A 26,349-nucleotide genomic window follows, 5' to 3' on the forward strand; every position below is an offset into this window, starting at 1 on the left:
ATGTTTCTATTAGCTCTTTTTTAGTTCACATTTAACTAAGTAAGAGATGGGTATATTTCACAGAAATAGCTCCACAGTTCACTTTACTGAGCAAGTTTCTAACTTAATAGGAAGTAAGTTATCCTCTCACAAGCCAGTACATCAAAGTATAGTGCCAATGCCTGCCGAGGACAGGCCAACATTTTCCTCCACCCAGAACGAGACCAAGGGCAAAAGAACACAGAACCTATGCCAGACATGCACTGGCAGGAAGCTGCTTCACTGCGTTCAAGTACAGCTCTTGCCCCCTGCATCAAACCAGAATGATGGATCCCATGCCTACCTTTCCTGGTACCTAGATGCAGCTAGCATACATCTCTAATTTTTTCTTGAGCAAACATCTCAGAGAAAAACACAAAATTACCAAAAAAACCAAAAAGTATTCTTTTGAAAAAGTGTGACAAAAATGTCATGGGTAATAGTAACATCACAACCATTCCCAGGGATTCTTGCTTCTTTGTAAGTGTTCAAGGTGCTCTGCTTGGGCTTCACGGCACTTCTCGAAGTCCCATCATCACAAGAAGTATTCCTAGAACTGGCCTCACAACCTACAGCTAGAAACTTGCGACTTACACTGTATACAACTAGGTATTTGGAAGCCAACTGAAGCTACATCCAGGATTTACCTCATATGATGACATGGCTGCCATAAGTATCACATAACCCTGGACCACTTGTTAGGGAGCCTGGGCAGGACAGAAGTTTCTCCTACAAATACTTTGGTTTAAGAGTGGCTGTTATCTCTGAATATTTTTGACTACACGAACTCCACTCAGTAAAACTCTCAGAACTGATCCTGTACTTACAATCAGGCCTTTGTTCCATGTAAAATAATCAGGTACCTACAGAACACACTCCCTCACTCCCCTTTAAGTCCTATGCCATGTGGAAAGTCCATTTTACACAAGAACCATAAAAATAAACAAACACCCCCAGCATATCTGCTGCAAGTGTTATCAAACTCCTACTCTAATTCCAGGGTTGTGGATTAAAATGTTTCTTATCTTCCCTTCCTGGCAGGTCCTCCCTCTACTCTCTCCCTCCCTTAAAATGGCAAACCAATCCATACATACACACAACCAGTCCTCTGTCACTAATGCCTGGAAATCACCAGTTAGAACAGGTTAAAACATCTGTGTGGCTTATGCCCTTCATTAAGTTTCCATAAAAATGGCCCACATTATAGGGATCTCTTTAAGCATATCTAGAAAACCTTTAAAAGGAAAGTGGGGGCAGCAACATTTTACAGCTACACTGAAATTAAGCCTTCAGTTCCAAATCCCACAGATTCTACCAACTGGGAGAAAATGTGCCACCTTCAGATGATAGCAGAGTGGAAAGGAACCTCAAGGAGCAGCAAGCTCGAGCTCCTGTTACACACATGAGAACAGAGTCTAGAGAGGTGGACACAGACTAATCAGAGGCAAAGCTCTCTAAGAAAAGCAAGTTTTCTGACTCACAGTGCAGCTCTTTCCCCATACCACGCAATATTTTTCTTTATTTAAAAAGAAGCTCTATATACAAAGAACTGATACATGCAGAGCTTTTGCAAACCAAGAGGAAGATGGTCACGCAACAGAAAACTGGCAAAGATCACAGGTAAGTATTACTCAAAGAAATACAAAGGGACAAAAAATATAGATAAATCTCAACTTTGAGATAAACGGGGACAGTTTAAACAAGTTGTGTACATATTATGAATTACAAGATCGTTTTCATCTATCAAAGCAGTAAAAATTAAAGACAAACCAGTGCCTCATGTGTGAAGGGTGTGTGCAGTAGGCAATTCCAGTTTCTGGTATGCCAGTTAAGCTGGACTGTGAGTTGGCTCAAAAGCTGAACAGGGGGTTAGCAAAGAGCGCTTCAGGGTGTGTCTGGCAGGCCACAGAGGCCTGGCTTGGAGGGCTATGTCAGTCCCTGATCCCTTCCTCTCTGGCACCGTGTCCCTGCTCTGCTTCCCGGGTGCCATGAAGTGTACAGCTTTGTTCCATCACGCCCTCCACCATGCTCCTGCCTTGAACTGACTGGACCATAGACTGAATCCTCTGAAACCATGAGACAAATGACAAATCTCCTCCTTCCGGTCTGTATGTTGGGTCTGGGTGGTGTTCCAGCCATGGCAAAGCTGACCGATACAACTGATGGTAACCATACTGACTAGCGCAACTGCTCTTGAGGATCTTTTGGCAAATACACATGAAAATCCTTCAGTATGTTCAAAACTTTTGAATATTTCGCCATTAGAAATCTATAATAAGAAAATAACTAATTTCCAAAAAATATATCAAAATGTTCACTTTCTTTACAATAAAAACTTGAAGTCAACCTAAATGCTCAGTAACAGATGCTGTTTCACAGTAATGAAAATTATGTTTAAATTTATATTTAGTAACACAGAAAATACTGACATTATATTTTTAAATTTCAGAAAAGAAAGAAATATAGTATGATCCCACTTTGGGAAATAAATTATCTATGTGTAAACAGAGTTGCACAGAAAAAATAATGAAAGGATAGTTCTGGAAGGTTACTATTTTTATTTTTGTGACATGTTTCTTTTGGATTATTTAAAAACAAACATATCTTAGTTTCATGATTAAGGAAGAAAGCAATAAAGACAATGCCATTTTGAAAATATAAAAGTTGTAAAAAGCAAGACACAATGGGCCTCAGACATCTGTTGACATGCACAGCACAGGAATGCCTTTACATATAAAAATGAGCTCCAAAAATACAGCTACACTTCCAAATCCATTTTTCATCATAATAAAATATCTGAAATGGTGTACAATGTTTTAGCTGAGGATGGGAAGGAAATTCCCATGTACTTGGCTTCATGCATGAATGGCATTCTTTAAAAGTAGAATGGCAATGATGCTGCTAGTACTAGACCTATTAAAATAATCCATGAAAATGTTTTATCCTTTCTAATACTTTAAAGATAAATTATCCCATTAGCATGCAAAAGTGGCTCTTCATGAAGAAAAGCACACAGAGGCCCCAAGGAGAGTCAGAATGAGACTGAATTTCTGTGGAAGTGCGAGAGTGAAATCTCCCACACAGTCGCCCTGCTCAGGCCCCACATAGCTGTGGACCTTCCAGACTGCTCTGGAGCCTACGGGCAGGTGGGAGGCTCTCAGAGTCAGGGCCAGGAGAAGTGGAAGCAGAGGAACACAAAGAAGTATGGAAACCATGTTCCCGCTGGATATAAAACACATCTTATTATTTCTTTTTCTTCTCATTTGTTGAAATAAAATTGTGGTGTTGGGGGAGATGTATCTTAAGACAATTGTACATAATTCTGGACTCAAAATTATCAGTATGATGCAAGACAAAGCAACTCCACTTCATCTTCTGCTAAAAAAGGGTTTGATAACTAAAGAATGACTGTAACTCTTCAAAGTACATTGCCATCCTCTGTCACTTAAATGGAAGTCAGGCCTTGTTGTTCTTCAAGTTTCAGCGTTGGTAAGGTTTTGATTCTTTTGGTGGATTCGTATTTCTCATTAGCCAGTTATACTCTTTCAATCACACTCTTCCTCCCATGCCTGCAAAACTGGCCTTTTCCCCTCCCTTTGTTTTGCTTGTGACGTGTGGTTTGCCTCTGAACTGCTTTTCTGTATTATCAGCTCTGGAATGACAGCACTGGCTCTCAGCTGCTTGCCCCAGGGCCTGTGGAGTGACATATTAGTGAATGATGATACCTCAAAGTGACCGAGTGCTGTCTAATTTTAACACGCAATGACAATTTTCAAAGCAAATGCATGGGAGTTAGAGGAAAAAGTTCACATCTAGTGATAAAAAGTAATGGAAAATTAAAGCAAGGACATCAAATCCTTGATTCACCTTTCTTAAATTCATCAATACCAGACTTTCTCTCTGTGTCCACTGGCTAAAGAGATTCCGGTTTAATGTGGGACTCTGTCTCTACCACATGGACAGGATCAGTTAGTTACTGAAGACCAACAGAGTCTTACAGTGGCTCTTCCTGGTGCTGAAGATCATAAAGACAGTTTTACAAAAAAAGCCCAAGGGTTTAATTCAACTTTCTAGTGCCCTTGTTGATCAGCTCCAAGAACAGCAAAGAAGCTGTCCATCTATTTCCAGCTCTGCCCACCGCACCCTCTGGAACCTTCTCCCCTGCTCTCAGGGTCTCTCAGCATCTCTCTCCCTGACTCCATCAGGGTCCTCCAGCCCTCTTAGTTATACATTAGAAGAGCTGGATAAGCTAAGTATACTGGGATAAAATCACAACTACAACTGATGATCTTGTTTAATTCTCATAATGACTGAACGGTCTCCCTTCACGTTGTTTTCACAGATGAAGAACTCAGCCTCCAAAGAGTAAGATAACTTGTTCTGCCTTTGCTCATCCATGCTACCACAGGGAAACTTTGATTAAAGCCCCAAACTTTGAATTTGAATCCAGCATTCTTTCTGTGATACCTCTCTGTGTCTTATAGAATCTAAACATGATCCCCTCCAGAGCACGTAGCTTTGTGTAGACAACAAATCCTGTCTTTCTGGGTGAACTGAATGTCTACATGGCAGAATTTCAGGCAGAGAAATTCCACAAATGAGACTCAGCACAAATGTGTCCTGACTCAGTCACTAACTCATAAAGTCCTTCCGCCCCCCTGTTCCAATATAATCTTTCTCTACACACATACCTAACAGCCACTTACAGTCAGATCCCACCCAGGACCTACACTATGTCCCTTCTTACAGTAGCTGTAAACACTACTCTACAAATGATGAAACCTAAGTAGGCTCATGCGATGTCTAAAGTGTGAAGGAGTGCTAGAAATCTAACATCCAGACTTCTAGTCCAATACAACCAGGCTGAGCAGGGGAGAGAACCTGAACCTATGCAAAATATTATGCTAATAAGCCAAGGAAATGAATATAAATTTGTGCCTATAAATATGACCTTTGGTGCAATAGTAAAACTGAAAAGCATAAAATATTGAGAATTGAACTGGGAGAGAAATATTCAAAATTGTCACAAATGGCTATTCCCAGAGACAGGCATTATGGATGACACTTGATATTTTCCTAATATTTGTCTGAATTTTCCAAATTTTCTTCAATAAATCACATTAGTTTCACAAACAAAAATGAAAGAAGAAATGTTATAAAATATTTAAATGTGTTTATAGTAGTAGACATCTGCATTGATAAAGACTCATGGATTCATAAAGCAAAAAAAGTCACAGGAATCCAAAACAGTGCACTTACCCACTAACTGTGGGAGGGAGGAGGCCTCGCGGTCGAGCATGATTGATCCCTTCTCCATGCACGTCCTCAGCTCAAATAAGCTGTGCAGGGACAGTGTGGCCACGTGGGGTTTGCTCCATCTCTCCCCGCCTTGTTCCACTTTCTCTTCAAACTTAATCCACCTAGAAGATGAAATTAGCAAATGGCAATTACAAGTGTCCCAACCTCCTCTAGAAATAGCAATGTCCATGCTTCCATCTTCACTCTTAACAGAACTGTGAAACATCTCCTTTCATTTAGTAGCTTATTGTATCAGTAATTACATTATCTTCAGGAATACACCCAAACAGAAATGCTAGACTACTTTTTACCCAAGTTAGAGAGAGAGAAAAAGCAAACAAGAGGAGACAAAGCATCTCTGTTTCTTATATGTGCCTAAAAGTAACCATATAATCCCTAAGAATGGTTACTGAGTTTTTAATGTAAGGTAGAAAAATTTTCAAATCAAACTTCTCCATAGGGATGGAGCCTGTGATGTATAAAAATAGCCATCACAGTGAGAATTCTGTGATGCTTTCACAAGGTGGATTTATATAAGGTGAGATATTAGTGATGAAACAGTACTTATTTCAAACATTTGTAAACCATGATGCTTGAAGTGGTAAAATCAAGGTAAAACTTCCCTTTGTTGATGTTTAAAGGAGGTAACCCTGTTTTAATGTGTCTGTGTTTAAAATATATTTCTTGTCTCACACCTGGTCTCTTCTCATTGACATTCTAATAAAAACTTTACCTTTCAAGTCTGGCTCCATACATGTTTAAAAATACCACAAGTTCAGTGAACAACACATGAATTCTGATAACAACACATTTTGTATTAACTTTAGCAGTGGAACAAATGACCCTCTTCCATAGCTTCTGCTTCCTAAGACTCCTAGACATTTTGGTAACCTTGCAATATATAGAAAAAAGTCTGATAAAAGCAAAACACGTGTGACAGCCTCTGTACCCACATAAGTTACACACAGACTCCCACACTGTAAAGAAAAGGGAATGCTGCATCATTTGTTATGTATCACAACCCAAATGACAGTGCTTCCTTCTGCTCACTCCAAACCTTCTTAAAGATATCAGAAGCAATAAAGAGGGGGGTGCAAATTTACTTTCTCTACATTTTTCACTCAAAGTTTAATGATTGAAAATAGTTGCCCAGAAAGAGCTAAACACTCACCTAACTTGCCAAAGCTCGGAACAAACGGCAGAGAACAGAGAAAGTTCTGCATAAGGTGTTATTTATACTACTCTCACCCAGCCCTGAGAAGGGGCAGAAAGCACGCTAGGAGAGCCAGGCATGCAAAGAGATCAAGAGACCAGCCAGTGTGGAAAAAAATGAAAATCGAATCAACACTCCTAACTCACAAGTATTCTGCCAGCCCTAGGACCATGCCTCCAGCCGCCTCAAGAGGCCTCTCCCACATGGCCCACTCCGCATTAATGGTACATCACCCCAACCTCGACCAACTGTAAGACCCTCCTTTTCTCCCCTGAGTCCCCCCCCAAAACAGCGTAAGCAGTGGAGAGCTTTGCATTTTTATCTCAAAAGTAAAAAAGTCAACACCATCACCAAAGAGGTCCTAAAACCTCCCAACTGAACCTAGTTCATTTCTACAAATGTGGTTGAGGCACATTCCAAAAGACAAAGAAAGATCTCTCCTCTTCTTATGTGTGTGCACACACACGTGATTAGTGTTCCTTCATTTGGGTTGGAATTACAACAGAACAATAGAAGGAGGTAGGAGAAAAAATGACAACATTACAAAATAAACTTACAGACTTCTATGGATAACTAAAATAATAAAAAATAACTAAGGTGGATGGGGCTACTTTGAGAATAATCATTTTATAGAGTATATTACATTGGTTACCTTTAAGTAGATTGTATTAGCCTGCTTACTCACAGAATCCCTAACCATACCTTTTGGAGACTATTATACGAACCATGTTTACATCTACTGTATGTGATGCTATAACTTATTCTTCAACATCAGACTCCAGAAGCAGAAGATTCTACACTATTTAAAATCGAGTCAGGATTACACAGAATTATGTCATCCATAAAGAGTGTAGTGACTCCTTGCTTTGTATTTCTAAGAGTATTCTTAGTAAATAGAATTTTTGGTCGTAGAATTTAAGCCCACGATGAATGACCAGAGTCAACTAGAAATGCTTTAAAGTGTAATATTTTATACAGCCTTCATTTCCCAAGTATCTTCCTAAATGAGTCTCCCTTCTATTGGCTGCCATTAATACTAAGCCCTATTCCTTAGAAAGTTAAGTATCACTTGTACACAATATGTATAATTTTCTGCCACTATCCTTACTGCGGTCTGAGTGTTTGCATCCCCTGAAATGTATATGTTGAAATCTCAACCTCCCTAAAGTGATACTGCCACAAGGAGGGAGCTTTGGCCATGAGGGTGGAGCCCTCATGATTGGCACTAGGGCCCTTACAAAGAGGTCCCAACAGATAGGCTGCCCTTTCCACCATGGGAACACACCACCGGAAGGCGCCATCTCTGAGAAAGTGGAGATACCAAATCTCTGTCGTGCAGAGATACCAAATCTCTCTGCTGCCTTGATCTTGGGCTTCCCACCTCTAGAACTGTGAGAAGCAAATTTCTGTTACCTACCACAAAAATCTACCAGCCTATGGTATTCTGATACTACAGTCTAAGTAGACTCAGACAATCCAACTGTCCAAACAATGTAAGTGCCATAAAGTTTTTATTTAAAAAAGAAGCAAAAGTAACTTTATTCCTTTGTGGCCATATTTATGTTTATTCTGCTCCACAGTTTATGTTGTTGGCAAACTGACTAGACTCAAAATACAAATTTCAACACATTTTGAAAGTATATTTAAAAATCATAAGTCACAGTTGGGTTGAATTCATCTTTCTCTACAACACTAACCCTTGGGTTAAGAATTAACCACAAAGGAACGGAAATGTAAAGTCTCAAAGCTAGTCAAGTTACTTAGAAGCCATCTTCCTAAGGAATGAGTATTATGTGACAGCTCAGTTCAGTATCTATTTCACTTTGACTTCACTAAATATTGAATGCTTTGATGATGTCATATTATAGTACAGCTAACATCATAGTGAGAACTTTGGGATAACACTTATTAAATTCCTTCACAATGTAATGCTCTAATTGTTCAAGGAACAATTATACTCCCAACATAAGCACTCAGGCATAAAATAATGGTTAACTCACTGAAATAGATTATTTGCTAATAGTGTAATGCCACAAAATGTACATGCAATGTCTATCCTCCTCAAATATCAAGGACAAACTTGAAAAAAAAACCCTAAATGTTACTCAATTCAAATCAAAACCCATTAAAGAGAAGGCTAAGGCAAAGGTACCAAAGTTCAGCCTACCCAAGGGCTAATGAATCTGTAAAGGTCCTTTTGAACCATGTAATTATGTTTATTTTTAAAGACAGACATGTTTCTTTCAGTTTTAGTACACTAAAAGCCACTATCTACCCTTCATAATAACTATGAATAAGCATGTATTTGTAATACATTTCTGACTTTTCCTCTTGTTTGGATACTTGACATAATACAGGAAAATTAATTTCAAAAGTTGGCTTTTTAAACGCTTGCAATTACAAAACTGTTGCACCCTTGAAGGAGGAGTTTTTTTTAGGTGAAGTTTACTTATTCCAAAGTCTTAGAAGAATAATGATGGAGTACACTACAGTCGAACACACCGTGAGTGCCTGCCAACCAAGGAGCATTTCACTGTTTGCTGAAGAAACAGAGGCCCACTGGGAATCACTGAATTTTGCAATGTTCCAATCATATGATTAAATATAATTAAGAAAAGACAAAATCTGACTTAAAAGTCTGCCAGTTTTACAATGGAAAATAGACATGACCTTTGCACTAGAATATAATCCAACTATGTAAAACTATTGAAATGTAACACATTTCTTGCAAATAATAAGTGTCTCGTCTCACACACACATACACACACACACACACACACACACACACACACACACACACACAAAGCAAATGCTAGTATGTACCTGGGATAGATGATGTCTTTAAGGAGAATTCTTACATTCCTAGAACAACTGTGAAAGTAACTGCATGTAATTACTAGATATAACTACATATAATTACACGGATGATTAGATTCCTTGAGACTTTTCCTTACAGAAAAAAAAAATGTGTTCTGAAATGGAGTTTCCCAAAATAATCCAGTAGAGGAGACAGAGAAGTCAATTTGACTGGAAAGAGAACCGTCTCTCTCAAAGTGTGCAGTGTGTTTTGGAGAACCTTAAATTAGGTTCCCCAGAGGTAAAGCAGGTCATTTGCCTCAACAGAAACACAAGTAGCTGTCCATATGTGCTGTCCCCTTGGACATGAAACATCAGCAGCCTTTTCCTCTGTTGGCTTGTGCTTTTTGAAAGCTGTGACAGCTTTCCATTTCGCCCAGGTTTGGCAGCGGTTTGAATTGCACTGGGTGAGTGATCTTTAACTTACATTCAATTGAATGGCAAGTTTAATGGAAAATTCACTGCAGAAAAACCTAAAACTCATAATCCTATTGCAGCGATACTCTTTACTTAAAGAAATAAAGACTGTATGGAAGGAAAAAAGGTCCCCTCCTCCTGACACTGGGCCAGTGCCAAAGCCGGACTAGGAATGGTTCTTCACCCGTCTGTTTTGTGAGCCCCCAGCTGATGTTCATTCTTACGAGAAGCTCAGGCTTCCTCTGCGCTTACACAGGGCTCCATGTTCACTAGCACTGTCTTACTGGAGGTCACCTTCTCTACTGACTGCACATTCAGATGTTCTGTACCATTAAAGTGAGCTGCCTTCCTTACTGTCCCGTTGGTCAGATACATTTCTTGGGTCTGATAAGTATACCCTGTGCAGTCTTCAGCTTGTGCTGTATTTTGGAAGAGTCACTGATAATTCAAAGTTCTAACTTACAGGAATGAAAAGAACAGTAAAAGGATATCAAAAAAGAGGGTGGCAAACTTAGCAAAGACTTCTCTTGCTCATCGTGTACATGACAACTCAGACTTCCCAAGACTTCGGTAGCTGTCTCCCCTATTACTGAAGATATTCTCTTTATCATTTGAGGTAAAGAGCCAACCTGAAATCACGAAAGCAGGATAGAAACCACAGCAGTGCTGAAGCTCAGTGTAGAATATTCTTGGTCAAATCGAATCATTGGCTAACCTGGAAAGCACAGACCTTAAAAGTGAAACATGGGTGTTGCCGTGGTGTAGACACACTAGAAACTGTGTTGAGCTGGAGAAGGCTGCATGTCTTTGGAATAAAATAATCTGCCAGCTGGCGATGTCCCTCTGTGGTAGCTCACCTGCCTAGCAGCATGAAATCCCAGGTTCAATCCCCAGCACACTCTCCCTAAAAGATGTTTATCAACTGGCTTTTCACAAAAAGCAAATGATGCTGTAATTTATAAATTAACCAGAAATAGACTCATTCCACATCTTCATATACAAAATGAATCCCTGCTAAGCACTAACCATTACCAGTGGTAGGTTTAAAACTTGAATAGGTGGGATAAAAACTCTTCATGTCTGGAAACTAGACCTCAGAATGGAAGTCAGAAATTACTGCACCAATATTCTGAAGCAGAGTATGTCACAAGACTGCTGAAAATATGAACATTTATGGAAGCATAATCACCAGACTTCACAGAATTTCGATAGAGCTGCACACTAAGAATCAAGGTTTTTCTTCTCTGCTCAGTTGTTCAATTAATCCCTATTTCTTGTGCGTTAACTTCATGTCAAGGAGCTCCATGCACTGGGAACTGAGTGGTGAACAAACACAGCTGAAAATTCCTGGCCTCACAGAGTTCTCATTCCAGTAAGAGGAAACCATAAAAGATGTACAACATGCAAAATGGGGCTAAGAGCTAAGAAAAAGCGATGCGGGATGAGGGGTAGCAAGTGCGGAAGAAGGTTTCAGTCAGAGACAGGGCGGCCACCGAAAACGGAGTATCTGAATTAAAACCTGAAGAAAGGGAAGGAAGGAACCACACAGAGGGACGCAGTACCAAGGCTCTGACAGGGCAGCATGGCTCCCCGGGGAGCCCAAGACGAGTGAGTAAAAGGAGAAAAGGTCAAGGACAGCAGTGTACTGGGGAAGTGGGCCTGTCCAAGGAAGCCAAAACAATGACCTCAGGCAAAAGATGATGGTAGCCATGGCAGTACTGAACCTGAAATATGCTGAGGGCTCTGAACAGCTGAGGGTCTGTGAGGGGGAAACAGAATTTTCCAGTTGATCAGATAGCAGGTGCAGCGAAAGACAGGTGTCAAGGACGCGCTCTGGAAGCCACGCTGGAAGACTGGAGTTGTTAATGGAGATAGGGAGATCTTCAGGAAGAGCAAATGTAGACATGTTAATTTTGAGACTCCTAATACTCCTCTAAATATTTAATTCAATTAAATAAGAAAAGAAGTTTAGGTTAGAGATATAAACGCAGGTATCACTGGCACATTGATGAAATAGTCTGCAACTTTAAACACAGGCCCTCTTTGCATTTCATCAGTGACGTCCCAGGCACCTTAGGTCTGTCACTCCACAGCTATCCGTCAGTCAGAAAGACCTAAGTTATAACAGAAATTCAACTTTGGCTAATCAGTATTTCTAAGAAACTATTATATTTGGAAGAGTTATTTCTGAGGCAATCAGTTCTCAAGTGATCACACATTCAGCAAATGCTTACTGACCTCTGAGGAGCCAGGCCCTGCGTGGCACTAGCAGCACCACAGTGAGAAACCAAGCACAGGGTCACTGACTTTACGTGAATTAGTGAAACAAAGAAAACCAAATGAAGGGGCTGGGGATTTAGCTCAGCAGCAAAAGCGCCTGCCTGGCAAGCGCAAGGTCATGAGTTCGGTTCCCGGTACCGGAGAAAAACCAAAAAAAAAAAAAAAAAAAAAAACCAAATGAAAACAGTAATATCATAAACATAATAAACAGTCATTGCAGCAAGTCCTACACAAGAGAAATTATAAAGTGGAGACTATTTGTAAGTACTTTTTCTTTCTGGACAGCTTCCTCCCAGCATCCGGTACTCTCCCAACCCTCCCTTGGCAGGAGTACAGTCTCCCAGGGTTGAGTATATCACCAAAATGGCACATGGGTTCCCCTCCCTAAAATAGTCTTTCAAGGAGGGTAAAGAATTCATGGACATCATAATCTTTAAGAGTCTTAAATGGAAATATACCCATCTCACTAACACGGGGTTACCTAGATAATGAACTACTGATCACATCGCCCCTCTGAGACCAGGAGTTAAGGAAAACAGTAAGTAGTCTATTTGTGACTGAAGTAGAGAGCAGGAAACTACCCCAGCATTCCACTCTTAACGACTCACAGAATTTCAGAGGGAAATAAGAATCCAAGCAGCTCTTAGCATCACAGTGATGATGCCAGTATACACACAGGAATACACTGTTAGAGCAATAAAATGTGCTCAGTGTTGGAGAGGATGCAAACCATTTGACAGAATAGGAAACTCAGGCTTAAGAAGACTACAGGATGTGGTCATGTTTAAATAACCAGTGAGCCGCAAAACTAAGACCGCAGCAATATCTCCTAACACTTACATGAGTATGCCTAGTACAGGTCTTGCTCCATATTTTCCACCAGGAAGGAGGAAAAGAATGAAGCACAGATCCTAGCAGAAGACTTTGTTTTGGAAACCTTCCTCTGGAGGACGCTTTATGGACTAAAAATGTACAGAAGACTGTTGGTACACAAGTGCCTAATTCTTACAGAAGGGAATAAAAGACAATTACTGTATCATAGGAAGATATCTGAAGAGCAAAGAATAAAGAGCTTCAAGACAGAGTATCAGAGATGGAATATAAATGCACTGCCAAGAGCTTTTTAAGTTGAGGGTGAAAAGTGCTGATTAGCTCTCAAGCAGAAGAGTATGTAGGTGTCTATTAGAAAGAGAATTACCCAACAAATGGCAAATAAAGTACTTTAAAATTGGGCCTCTTAATACTACTATGAAGGCCAAGAATAAAATACAATGCCTTTTTTCTTTTCAGACCATGATTAAATTACAAAAGATAAATTCGCCACAGATTACATTAAACTTTTAAAGGAGAAGTGTCTGCAGGGCCAATCTACCTAGAAATTCTAGAAAAGTAAGAGCTTTTCCACCATCATCAAATGCATTAATTTACAAAATTTCTCTAACATTAAAAATACTGAATAGCTGAAGACATTTCATAGTACTCATAACTGTGGAAATTAGAATCCATAAATCTATAAACCATTATAAGTCTGAGGCCCTAGCCTACAACAAATCTAATCAACTTGGTAAGACTTGATTATAAATGGTATACTGCATGAAACTAAGGTTCTTCCTTTAACTCTTAAAAAAGTATTCATTTAGAAAAAAAAAAGACTACTGGCTAATTGCTTCTTTATAGTTTATCTTCTCTTACTGATTATCAATGATAAAAATAACAACTTCTTTCTAACTTCAACATGAGCTATCTTGAATAGAGGAGCAGACATAGATCCCTTTCCATCTGTTATCAAGGAGAAGAAATTCACTTATTGAAGAAATTCACTTCTTTTCTATTTATTTTTCTTAAACTCAAAGCTGGGATAATGACTGGTATACCTCAGATGGTAAGTTATTATCCTGAACTCACTTGAAACTTTTCAATAAAATACAAAGATCTATGAATGTGTTTATTTGTTAACTCCTGAATCTCAGTACCTAAAACAGTGCTGGCCATATATACTACTCACTCAAAAAGCCCTATTTGAGCCAGGCATGGTGGTACACGCCTGTAATCCCAGCACTCGGGAGGTTGAGGAAGGAGGATCACTGTGAGTTCAAGGCTAGCTCTGGCTACAAAGTGAGCGCAAGGCCAGCCTGACCTGCATAGTGAGACCCTGTCTCAAAAAGACAAAAAAAGCCCTAGCTGGATTGAACTGACTCAAAGTACAGGCTATAAAAGGTATACCTTTAAATTATTTTGTTTAGAAAAGTAAAGTACATTGGTATCTCTAGCATTAATGACAAGAGACCAATAACTGTATTATATCAGTCTTTCTAGTCTTTCTATTATATATTTTGTACATGTCACAGAAGAGGATTTAGTCTAAATATGTAATTGAATACATATAAGAAAAAACTCTACTATCATGTAATTCATAAAAACTTAAGAGGCTTATGCAATTGGCTGAGAGGCTTGCTCAGTAATTTGCAAAGCATTTTATATACATTGCTCTACATGTATGAATATAAGCATTCATGATACAACTATACATGTATATGACATTTCTACATTACACATTTTAAATAGCATACATACATACTGTATGAGGTAGACATTAGTATCCACTCTTTATTGAGAATAAACTAAAGTTCTAAGAAACTGAATGTCATGTAACTAAGTGAAGACATAGTATAACAGTAAACTGAAGACCCTAAACTCCAAAATCAGGTGAACTTTCTGCTTGCTTTCAGCTGGGTACTTAGAAAGTGAAAATTTTTAGCTGAAATCATACCAACCGGGTCTTATAATCAACACTATCTTAATAACACTCCCTCATCAGGACAAGATACACTGGCATTTGTAGATACGTGAACAGATATCTCTTACTGTCACGCTTGGGTGCTTGAGTTTATTATCTCTAGAAAGTATTTTACTATTAAATAGCATATAAACTGAGATTTACCACTCAGTCCTTATAAAATCAAACTCATAACACCACAGACCAGCGAACCTGTGCTGCAGGAGTGCAGTAAGGCCAGTCTGCATCCCTGCAGATAGAAAGGGGAAAGGGAACAGACTCGCCCGCTCCTCAGCCTGCCAACACCACACGCACCGCTCGCAGGCCACCTGAGGGCTGAAGCTGGGGAAAGGCAGGCCGGCCTCATCCGCTTCCCTTCTCCTGGGCCAGGTCAGCACTGCACACCACAGCCATGCCTCACCTTGCTGTCTCCTTCCACTCCATCTCCTGCCCATCCACGGCCAGAAGCTCATCCAGCTCGGTGAAGAGCTGGGGCGGTGCTGGGCTGTCATCCTCCTCTCCCAAGATGAAGCGGATGCGCTCTGCCGCAGGGGAGACTGCAGAAGTGAAAATACTGTGGTTAAACACGGGCTGGACAACCCTCAGGAAAGTGTAGCTTCTGGTTCCTCCTCGCTCCACAAGGTTACTGGGCTTCCCGTCCACATTTTCAATGGACATCTTCTTGCCGAGCCTCCCTTATCCCCAACCTAAAGCCAAAAAGACATGGAAGCCTGTCTCTATTCCTCTAGTCCAAGCTCTAGCTCAGTTCGGCTCCTTCTACAAGGACAGCACCCAATTCTGCGTGGTGTGTGACCAAGAACCTTGAGCCCTTGGATGAGCCGAGGGTTACTCGTACTACTCCCCTCCCTCCCGACAAATGACCTGTCCACAGTATAAGACAGCAATCTGTGCGAACCAATTGCTTCTTAGTGTACAGTGGGAGGGGCAACGGGGTACCCCAATCCTGAGTTTTCCTTGGGTCCCCACCTCCCACCCACCCTCTGTCCAGTGTCTAAGCCTATTCTCTTGCAGGTCCTCACTGCCAGAACTTCATGAACCACACAGTTGGTGAAGGAATATTTAACAAGACGGGATCTCTTCTTTACATAATGGCAGTACCCAAAAGCATTTAGTTACACTTCAGTGCACTTGAAAAACAAGACCAAGTAAAATATTGTACACCTGAGGGGGGAAAAACCTTTCCAACATACTTAATCACATAATTGAATGCCCTACTAGCTCTCTTTGACCCCATCTCCTGAAACTCGTGTAATGAAAAATTAACTAGAACTTAGCTCAGGTTTGGGGTTATTTTCTCTTTCTTGAGAGAGGGAGAGAGACAGAAATACAGAAAGGGCAAACACACTTGGAAATTAAATTGGAGGCCACATTGCAAAACTAAGACCCATGAATACTTTTATAATCCCTGGGTAAAACCAAGAATGGCACATATAGGTGAATTTTACACAGAGCATAATATAATTCTGCAGATCAAAATTTATTTACTACAAATAAACTCATGAAAAATATTTAAGCTAATCACAATAAAAGGTAATTGTTAAAATATATATATTTACCTATTAAAATGGCAACAATGAAAGAGATAGAGGGAGAGGGAAGGGAGGCAGGGAAGGAGGATGAAAAAGGAATGTGTTATTTACATGTGCCAACTCCACACCAGGACTGTAAACACTAGGAACCGTACATGTGTACCAATAAAAAAATTAAACAGCAACAATGAAAACCAGAGTGATAATTCTCAATGTTTAGGAGTCCTGCAGTGGCATCTCATGATGCTGGGTGCTGATGGGGGCCTCAATGCGAACATTCTTCTAAAGGAGACTGGGAAAGGTATGTATGAAAATACACCCTGCAGTGGGGCTGGGGATTTAGCTCAGCGGCAAAGCGCCTGCCTGGCAAGCGCAAGGTCGTGAGTTCGGTTCCTGGTACTGGAGAAAAACCAAAAAAAAAAAAAAAAAAAAAAAAAGAAAATACACCCTGCAGTGCTTTCACTAAAAATATATTCATTCCAAATAGTTTTTACACATTTTGCTATACAGTGATCATTGCAACAGCATTTGTAATTGGGACAGAAAACTCCCAAATATCCCAAAAGAGGGTTGCTTAAATTAAGTATGGTACAAATACACAATAAAATATCACGTGGTCATAAGACATGAAATCAAGATTGCCTTTTTTTATATAGAGTATAAAATTAAATGGAAAAAATGAGAAAAGAACGCATATGCATATCCATACACTAAAGCCTGGCACCAAGGCGACCCTCATTTTGCTCAGTTCCAACACACATGTAGTGTATTTCAGCTGTCACAGTGTGAATAACACTGCCCCTCGATGCACAGTTCTACTTCAGGCTGACACAGTGTACTCACTAAAATTACATAAAGCACAAATGTGGCCACAGGCAGCTCTGTGACTAACCTGAGTCCTGATCACGGACACGTCATAAGACTTCTAGGTGTAAGGGGTAGGCCCCTGAGAGCATGGAGCTCAGCTCACACACAAACGGGGTAACAGCAAAGTATGTAGTTGTGCTGTCTTCTTGTCTCCCCATGAAAAACCCATAAGGCATTGGTAAACAAAAGGGAAAACTGGCCAACAAAGAGGGAGGTATGGCAGAGAGACAAAAATTGATGACATCAGAAGAAAAATTTGAACCAAACATGAATAGAACTATAGATAATGTCACAGTCAGTGGAATGTTGGCGATGCCATCATTTGTCATTCAAGAGACTCTGGATCACAGTGAAGACAGAAGGAAAGTGGTCACGGTGAAAAAAGACAGTGTCTTAGAGAAAGTGACACTGGCCAAAACAACAACAACAACAAAACCTTACATAAAGGAATTCTAGGAAACCACTTCTTGACATGGAAAAAGCACAGAGGCTATAATGACACAAGCTGATACCAATATGGCCTGGCTACTTGTCCAGACACTGAAAGGAAAGCACACACTTTCTCCCTTTCCTAAGTTGTACACTAGGAAGGTTCGGGCTGCTGATACTGGTAAGACTTCCCAAAGAAATAAACCACTTAAATCTTGATGTTTTTAATGTTCTAGATTAATTGTGTACTAAATAATTATTAGTTTTACCTTACTTCATTCATTTCCCTGTACCTTTAGAGCTAACATCAAAAGAGATCTTAATGGTCCAAAAAATATTCAAAGTTCATGAAACAATCGTAAGTTTCTCACAGATTATGAGGGTCATCCTGTGTGGGTCAAAGTGCATCGTCAGGCCAGGGATACAGCTCGGCAGCACAAGTGCCTGCCTGGCAAGTGCAAGGTCCTGAGTTTGATTTCTGGTACCAAAGAAAAAAGATTTACAGGACAAAGTGCATGGTCATTTTTACAGTCTTGCACTGCTATAACTGCCCACATAGGTAGATATGAAGGCATACTTAAACTAAACAAGCATATTTTACATGTTTTGCAGCTTATATTTCCTCCATTTACTTTTTTGTAACCTCAAAGTATGTGCCATTTGTTCACATATTCATTCAGCAAACGCTTACTGAGCATGGTCTATGTTCTAAAGTAAGCTTTGCTTCAGACTCAGAAGACAAAGCAAAACAATGTGATGTAAAGATTCCTGTTCAAGTCATTCAAGTAGAGGAAATAAATATTAACTAAGCAATAATTAGTTAGATGAATCAACAAATTAGTACATAAACCAAGAAAAAATATTTGCTAACTACACAAAAATATTTGCAGAATGTGAAGGTAATCAAACACATACTGACATAGTGAACATGTTGTATGTCTGTAATTAGAAAATGATTTTTAAATTTCTTAATATCTCTGAGCACAATATAAAGTTGAGACCTTTATATATCTCTCACAAGTTGAGAACTTCTGTATAGTAACCGCTGCAATGCCTTCCAATCAAGTAACCGGAGGTGTAATCATTTTAAGAGATCACAGAGGGCATGAAAATGAAGACAGGTTGAGCAAAATCTGCAGGGTCAGCAACACTTCCGGCTACACTACTAAAGTTGAGTCACTTCATCATAGTGGCAACAATCACAGATTTCATTAACTTTTCACAGCACTCAAGTCAAAGACTCTTAAGGTAACTGTGGCTTTCACAAGGGGGAAGTCTCGGGTGAGACAATCAACCTTCTGAACATCTGCAATGTTATGATACAGGTTGGTCCCCACCTCTAAAGGAGAACAATAAATGTTTCTCCAATTTAAAAGAATCTCATGCACGAACGGTGTGGCTGCCTGCTCATGTCTACCCAGGGAGTCCTCTGGCATTCTCCGTTTATTAGAAAACACCGTCACCTTTATCAGACCCCTCCTCCTAAGCAGTGCCTGTGAAATGGAACACTGGGAGAATAGAACGTTACCTCTGGGTCTCAGTCTCCAGGTGCTATACCTAACACTCCCCTTGGGTTACCTGATTTATCAAATACAGGCCTATAAGCAACCAGCATAGAGATCTTTAGGGGAGCAAATTCCAAACTTGCATGTCATAAGCCAACTGTTCTGCTACCATTTCTCAGGAATTAGAAGAAGCCAGCACAATCGTATCTGTGGAAGGTGCGTCCTCAGGGCAAGCAGCTACCCTTCCCAAATACTAATATCACTGTCAATGTGGAGATCGTAGAGAGTGAGGGTCCCCATAGTGAACCACGTCAGGAATTCATTGCTCCCCATAACCCGTGATCATATGGGAAAATGGACTGACTACAAAAGAAACTGCACTGAGACGACTGAGGCCAAGCTGCCTGCATCAGTCCTCAACTCTGTCCCTTACTAGCTGTGTGACCTAAGACATGTTGAGCAACATCTCCAAGTTTCAAATTCCCTGCCTACAAAATGTGCTGAGATTCTAAGCAAGAAAATTCCCACAGATATGAGTGACCTTGGAAGCTCTTGCATGATGAAAATTTACCAGGTAGGAAAGACAAGCACCAAAAGTTGTGTCTGTTTTACGTAATGAACTAAGTGGCTTCCGTAAGAGGCCACATTTGTGGAAACAGACCATAGAGAGCAAGGGCGAACAATAAAATGCCCTGAGCAAAACTCTAAAATCAACGCACATCACACAGGAACAGACTATGATTCTAAGCGATCTTCATCCTACAGAGAACCTGAAAGAAAAAGCAAAAAGGATCACAGGGCAGAGAAGGACTGACAGATTCATCTCAGCTCCTTGTTGGCAAGCCCACGCATCAAGGCGATGCCACATCTCCAGCTGCCTCCACAGGACTTCCCACGGCGCCCACCACAGCGGGGTCATCTCCACCCACGCCTCCTGCAGGTAACAGGTCCTATGCTGTGGCAGTAGGAGCCGCAGTGCTGGCTCCCAGACCCACGGTGACAAGAAGCCTGCAACGTGGGTGGGAATGTGTCATCCCCACTCCCGGCTCCCTCGCAGACCTCATGCACACATCACTGCACTCCCCACCGCCCCGCCGTGCCCAGGGTTCCTCTGCCAGTGCCACACCTCCATCAGGGACATACAGGAGACGAGACTGACCACAACCTGTCCCCGCCCAAGTCTCTTTCACGTCACACCGACCCCAACCTGTGTGTCCACCCTAGCTCCCACAGGAAAGCAGGATTGCCCTGTGACCACAGCAGAGCTGAGCCACATGTTTTCTAATATTTTTCCCATTCTTCTTCTTTGGAATATTAGAATACCCTCTCCTCTTGAAGTGACTCAATTTCCCAGGCTTGAATTGCATCTTTTCCAATATCCCACACCAACCACTCACAAAACCAAGGGGCTATTCCTTCCTCAAGCCATCCTAAAGCTCTGTGCCTGAATAACCTGTTTAGGCACACACAAAACATGCTCAATGTTACCTAACTCCATACAGGCAACTTCTCTCCCCAGCCAGACCACCAAACTGGAAGGCAGGCTCTGTGTTTTCTGTGTCCTCCTCAAAGGCCAACACAGGACTGTACCCATAATATAACACTTCCAATGTTGACTCGGTGAGTTAGATATGAGTGAATAAACCTTGGAAACCTCCAAATACATAAACGCATACCATTTGTAAAACAAATCTCACATGAAGAACTTTGAAACAGAAAATATCTCAAGTTTCAAACACTGTCCTTAATCCACCCGAGCCCTTTATATATCTTGGCATCATCATGCATGAGCAAAATACAAGAGCACTCAAGGTTGAGCAAGCCTCAAATAAAAGAATGAATGCCTTGGATGAGCTCTTCTCCTCTGCTAGACACAGCCTCCGCACCCAGGGGACCACCACACACAGTTAGTCGGCTAGGACATGACCATCCCTGCTCTGGTCTCCATGTTCCTCTGCTTTGCCTTTCGCACCTCTGCAAAGTGAACCACCTGGTTCATCCTTTAGCTAAACCCTTCCTGGTACCCACAAAGTTACACTAAAAGAGGATGAATGAAAAAACAAGTAAGAGAACGAATGAAGAAAATAATGAACAATATACATCCTGGCCTAGTTCCTCAGGAAAGATCTTTCTCTGCTTCTTGTCCCTGTCTCTTTGTAAATGTGTCTTAGAAAATGCCATGGTGGAACAAAATGGAAAGTCTAAGACCTGCTATTTGGGAACATAATGAACACAGATTCTCTCAGTGTCACTGCGAGATGGGTCCAATCCACGCCCACCCTGCTATCAACTCCAATCCCTGCAGATGCCTAAGTCCCCTGTGTAAAGTGACACAGCATGTGCACATAACCTATACAAGGCCTCCTCTGTACATCAAGTCACCTCTAGAGCACTTCCAATACTGAATACAATAAAGAAGGCTGCTATGCTGCATTGTTTAGGAAATAATTACAAGGAAAAAGTCTGTACATGCTTAGTAAGGATGCAACAATTGTAAGTCTTCAAATATTTCCAGTCATAGCTGGTTAAGTCCCCAGTTATAGAATCCATGGATACAAGGCTGGGGATTTAGCTCAGCAGCAAAGCGCCTGCCTGGCAAGCGCAAGGTCGTGATTTCAGTTCCCGGTACCGGAGAAAAACCAAAAAAAAAAAAAAAAAATCCATGGATACAAAGGGCTGACTGCATTTATTAGCTTTTAGCATATGCAAATATACTACAGTATTGGTTGAAAGATCACAAAATATTTAGACAGTGAAGTTCTGGTCCTCAAGAACTTGTGAATGGGATGATAACAAACAATAGGGAAAATGCTATCAATAAAAATATAATAGGCAGTAATTAACTTTTTGAACTGTTACAATATAGCATGCATTATGTCAAATATTTTCCATTTATTACATCACTTACTTTATACCACTCTATATTACAGACAGGGAAGCTGAGTTTTAAGAGGATAAGAGATCCCCAGTATAACACAAGTAAATAATATGACCTCATTCATATCCAGCCTTTGTTATTTTCAAGCCCATTTCTTAGCTACCGTGCTCTCGTTATTTTAAAAAATAAACTAATTAAAAGAAAAACACAAATTGTTATATTAATAGTACAGAAAGTAAATGCACTGGATCTCAGAAGAGGCAGAAATCACACTAGCATATGAAATAGTCCTAAAGTAAGTTAATTGAACATTTGGTTCATTATCTACCAAAAGGCAATTTGCAGATACGCCTTTTTATTTTCAGCCTGGGAAGCATCCCACTGTGTCACCCTGCGGGTGACCAAATAGACATTTCCAACAGAAATAATGGTCATAATGAGCAATTCACATTGAGCATGACAAGTATACACATAAATTCCCTTCAGTGGGTTAAATGAGGACTTCTGGATTTTGCATTTCATCTTGGGCAGAGCCTATACTCTGATGAAGTCTTATCTCTCAAACCAAAGTATAAAAGGAATTACCTATTTATTTATCAATACTATCACCAACTGACTTACACCTTTATCATTTTAAATATTCATTTCCATTCTTCATTCTGAAATAATGTTTATAAGTACCTATCATGGTTGTTAAAACTTCCATAATCCATCTAATTATCAGGCCACTGTAGTACTCTAAAAATACACTTAACTTTATATAGAAAATCATCCAACTTCATTTTTACATTATAAGAAATGAGAACTAAATAAATACAATTTCAGAAACCCATAAAGGTTCAACTTATGAGCACCATGGTGGCCATCTAAATGACACCCACTCACTATGCTAGCCTCTTTTGCTGATTGCAGCCTTCTCATTTCCTTTAGAGAACCATCTTTATACCTACAAGTGCATCCACGAGGTGGACTCTCTCCCTACCCCCAGGACCCAGGTCTGAGCAATAAAAGCACAACAGCTCCTGCCCACAGTGACTTACTTTTGAGTGGGCACCTTACCTCATCTAAGCCAGCCTGAGTAAGTAAGTGTCAGACTTGCCGGAAATATTAGGAGATAAATCCTTACGCTGAGAGACAAGGATGGTAATAAAGGTTGTGGAGTACAGGTGGCATTCTTGAAACTCTAAAGAAAAAGGCTGCCTGAGAATAAAGTAAACAGGGAAGAACTCAGAACCGAGGCACAGAGAGATTTCTGGTTCCACCATTTAAATACCTAGATCTGGTCATGCCTGAAGTCAGTTACTTTTCAGTCATATAGGACAAATGTCTTTTAAAGAAATCTGAGTTGAATTTTCTGTCACTTGGAAGCAAAAAGGTACTGATATACACTTCTGTAATTCTATTTGATAGATTAGAGAAGAGCTAATTTCCATATGTTACATTTCACTAAATTAATTGCATTGAACAACCTTTTTCCTAGGCCTTAACCTGTTGTCACCCCCAAGAAATCCAGAAAATTACTATCAAGTTGCACGTTAGCAGGCCCTAGACAGGTAAATTAGATGGTTACTTTTTCTGTCTCAAATTAGCCAAGAAATTTAAACAGCCAAATGCTATTCATTAAAATGGATAATTTTAAACATGTACTGCTATCCATGTATTAATATACTCCCACTCAAGAAAAGCTGTCAATTGTCACAAATATTCTTAACCTTCCATGACACTATTGTTCAGCTGTAGAGAATCTACAGCACTCAGAGCCTAGATTTCAAAACCCTATCAAAAGATTTTGCTTACACATAGGAGCACAGTAAATTTAATGAGTTTACTCTGACCTTTGTGGGGAACCAGCTCTACCTTATCGTCACACCTTTAAACGATGAACAATGTAATTTATCTAGCACTTGCATTACAAAGATGTTATCAGGACTCAGGTCATACCAATAAGATACTCAGAATTTGTTAGAATAAAATAGTGCTAACCCTTACCTTCCCTTATTCACCCTCCTTCATAATTTCTGCCAACACAAGTTGAAAATATTAGGTTGGGGAACTCTGTGGTAGTGTTAATATGCATCTCTATCCCATGCAGCTGAGCCATTCAAAAAAAAAAAAAAAATCCCAGCAATGATGACTCAGCAGTCAAATAAATTTGACCCACGAAATTTCAGGGAACACATGTTAAATAACCATGGGTCACTGCCTTTTTGGTCTATTGATTCTATTGTTAATTATACCAATTATAGTAATTTTAATTAGTTTAGTTCTTTGTTATTTCAATATTTTAAAAATTTCTATTGCAAAGAGAAGCAAAATTCAAATCAAGTTATTTAATTCTCTGTAAACTGAGCCTTAACCTAAACTAAGTAACCAAGCTCACCAATGATAAAACTGAGCTTAACATTCCTTTCTGGACTTCACCTTCCATAATAGCATTTTCCATCCTTCATTTAGTCCAGTTTGTACAATACTCACCTTTAAGGGAAAGAAAAGGGTTCATGTAAGCAGTAATAACCTAACTCTACTGACTCCAATTTCAGCTGTGTATCACAAGACCATATGCCCCGAGATAAATCCATGCCCAAGCCTCCTCTCAGACGTGTCACATGTACTCGTCCCTTTCAGGCCAAAAGGATGCCCATTAAGAAACCACTTGGAGAAGGCCCTCCCCACAGACAGCAATGCCAGCACCCAGCATGGCGCTCATGACACCTGCTAAGGGTGTCAATGCCCGAAGTTCCCAGGAAGGCCATGATTGGTGCCAAAGCAACACAGCCGTAAAAAGAAAAGCAGAAGCTGAGGAAGTCTACATGGGCATGACAGATAGCAGCGACTGCGGGAGTCCACACCACATCACTGAGACCTGCCACAGGCACAGAATTCCAGGAAGAGAATCAGCCTTGAGTAAGGAAGAGGAATTCTCACCACCACCTCCATTCACCCACGTTTAACCACAGAGCTTATGTGGCCTGTAAAAATTATGAAGCACTCAATGCTTTACGTATCTGGATAATCATTACTTCTGGTTGTGGTTTTTAACTTCCTCTAGTATTTTGTTTCAATCAAATTACTTTCCCTAAAGACCCAGCTAAACCCAGAACTTTCTTTAATGAATCAACAAAGTCTTTTTCTGTTGGTCGTGTTTATTCCAGATATAACTGGGTATCTTGTACTTACCCTAACCAGAGACTCATTGAATTCTATAGTGCATAAAGAAAAAACACAAGAAGTATATTCATAAATGATAACAAATATCATCCCTAAAGAGTAGAAGTATCCATGATTCTTATTTTCTTCATTTGGTTTACATGTAAATTCTTAACTTTCTAAAATTAACATTCATGTCATTATAAGAAAAACAAACTAATTAAGGTTTTTTAATTGCTAAATTGAAAACAGTTATATGAAATTAGTGCCAGACACTTCCCTTAAGTATTCAAAGCTCAGAATCTCCATTATGTTTCTTCCACAAATATCCAGCACAGATGAAATTCTATAGCACTTGCCTTCACTGCAGCCTCAGGGCTGCAATGGTCTGGCGACTGCAATGGCTAGTTCTGAGCCATGTACCAGGCAGGACTGGCCTCGGTTTTGACTGCAGTATGACCACCAAGCAGTTATGCCACGGTCCCACCTGGGGGAGAGGACTTCACACAAGTGAACCCTGTACTCAGAGCAGGAGCCCCCAGTAAGTAAAAATGAGAAAGGATGTGACCTCCCAGCAACCGTCTTCCGAAAGACGTGCAAGCTCCTTGTACGTGTCCTTGACACCATGTTCATTTCTCCTTCCCTGTCTCACTTTGCTCAGCCAGACTTGTCCATGAGAAGGTTTAAATGATGAATCACTCTGCATAAAAGTGAGCACATCAGCATTTTTTCCAGGTTCAACTCAGACCAATTATCAGCACAATTTATACCCCGAGGTTTCTAAAGTCAGACTCAATTCTCATCAACATTAGGATGTATTCAGAATTCCCGAAATAAACTCTACAGACTTGCTCAAGTGCAACTATTTTCTACACAGTCACTAAATTTACAGCTCTGATATTAGTGACACCCACACCACGCTGATGCTGCCTTTAGATGTCTTTCTGTGTGTGAATACAAAAGGAGACGCCTTCTTCTAGACTCTCAAGTGCACAGTATAAAAGCACCAAGCCTTAAAGAATCTTTAGGACTTCTGAGTCTATTCCCACATTGCTGAAAAATCCAATTCCTTTCCTGGACAGGCATGTTCAGAAAAGTAGTTGAATGCATCTCTT

At 40.2% G+C, this 26,349-nt stretch overlaps 1 protein-coding gene across 4 annotated transcripts in view; it reads right to left on the reverse strand.

The window, feature by feature from the left end:
• Positions 1-26,349, reverse strand: part of Slc4a4 (solute carrier family 4 (sodium bicarbonate cotransporter), member 4) — a 300,806-nt gene that overhangs the window by 184,690 nt on the left and 89,767 nt on the right. For all 4 annotated transcript variants that reach the window (XM_013518567.1, XM_005392771.2, XM_005392772.2 and 1 more), the window contains exons 4-5: positions 15,280-15,415; positions 5,278-5,438 (exon numbers count right to left, since the gene is read on the reverse strand). In XM_013518567.1, coding sequence (XP_013374021.1) covers positions 5,278-5,438; positions 15,280-15,415 — 297 coding nt within the window. The remainder of the gene's footprint in view (positions 1-5,277; positions 5,439-15,279; positions 15,416-26,349) is intronic.

This window comes from Chinchilla lanigera, unplaced genomic scaffold, assembly GCF_000276665.1.
Source record: "Chinchilla lanigera isolate Chin_1 unplaced genomic scaffold, ChiLan1.0 scaffold00046, whole genome shotgun sequence".
Taxonomy (NCBI): domain Eukaryota; kingdom Metazoa; phylum Chordata; class Mammalia; order Rodentia; family Chinchillidae; genus Chinchilla; species Chinchilla lanigera.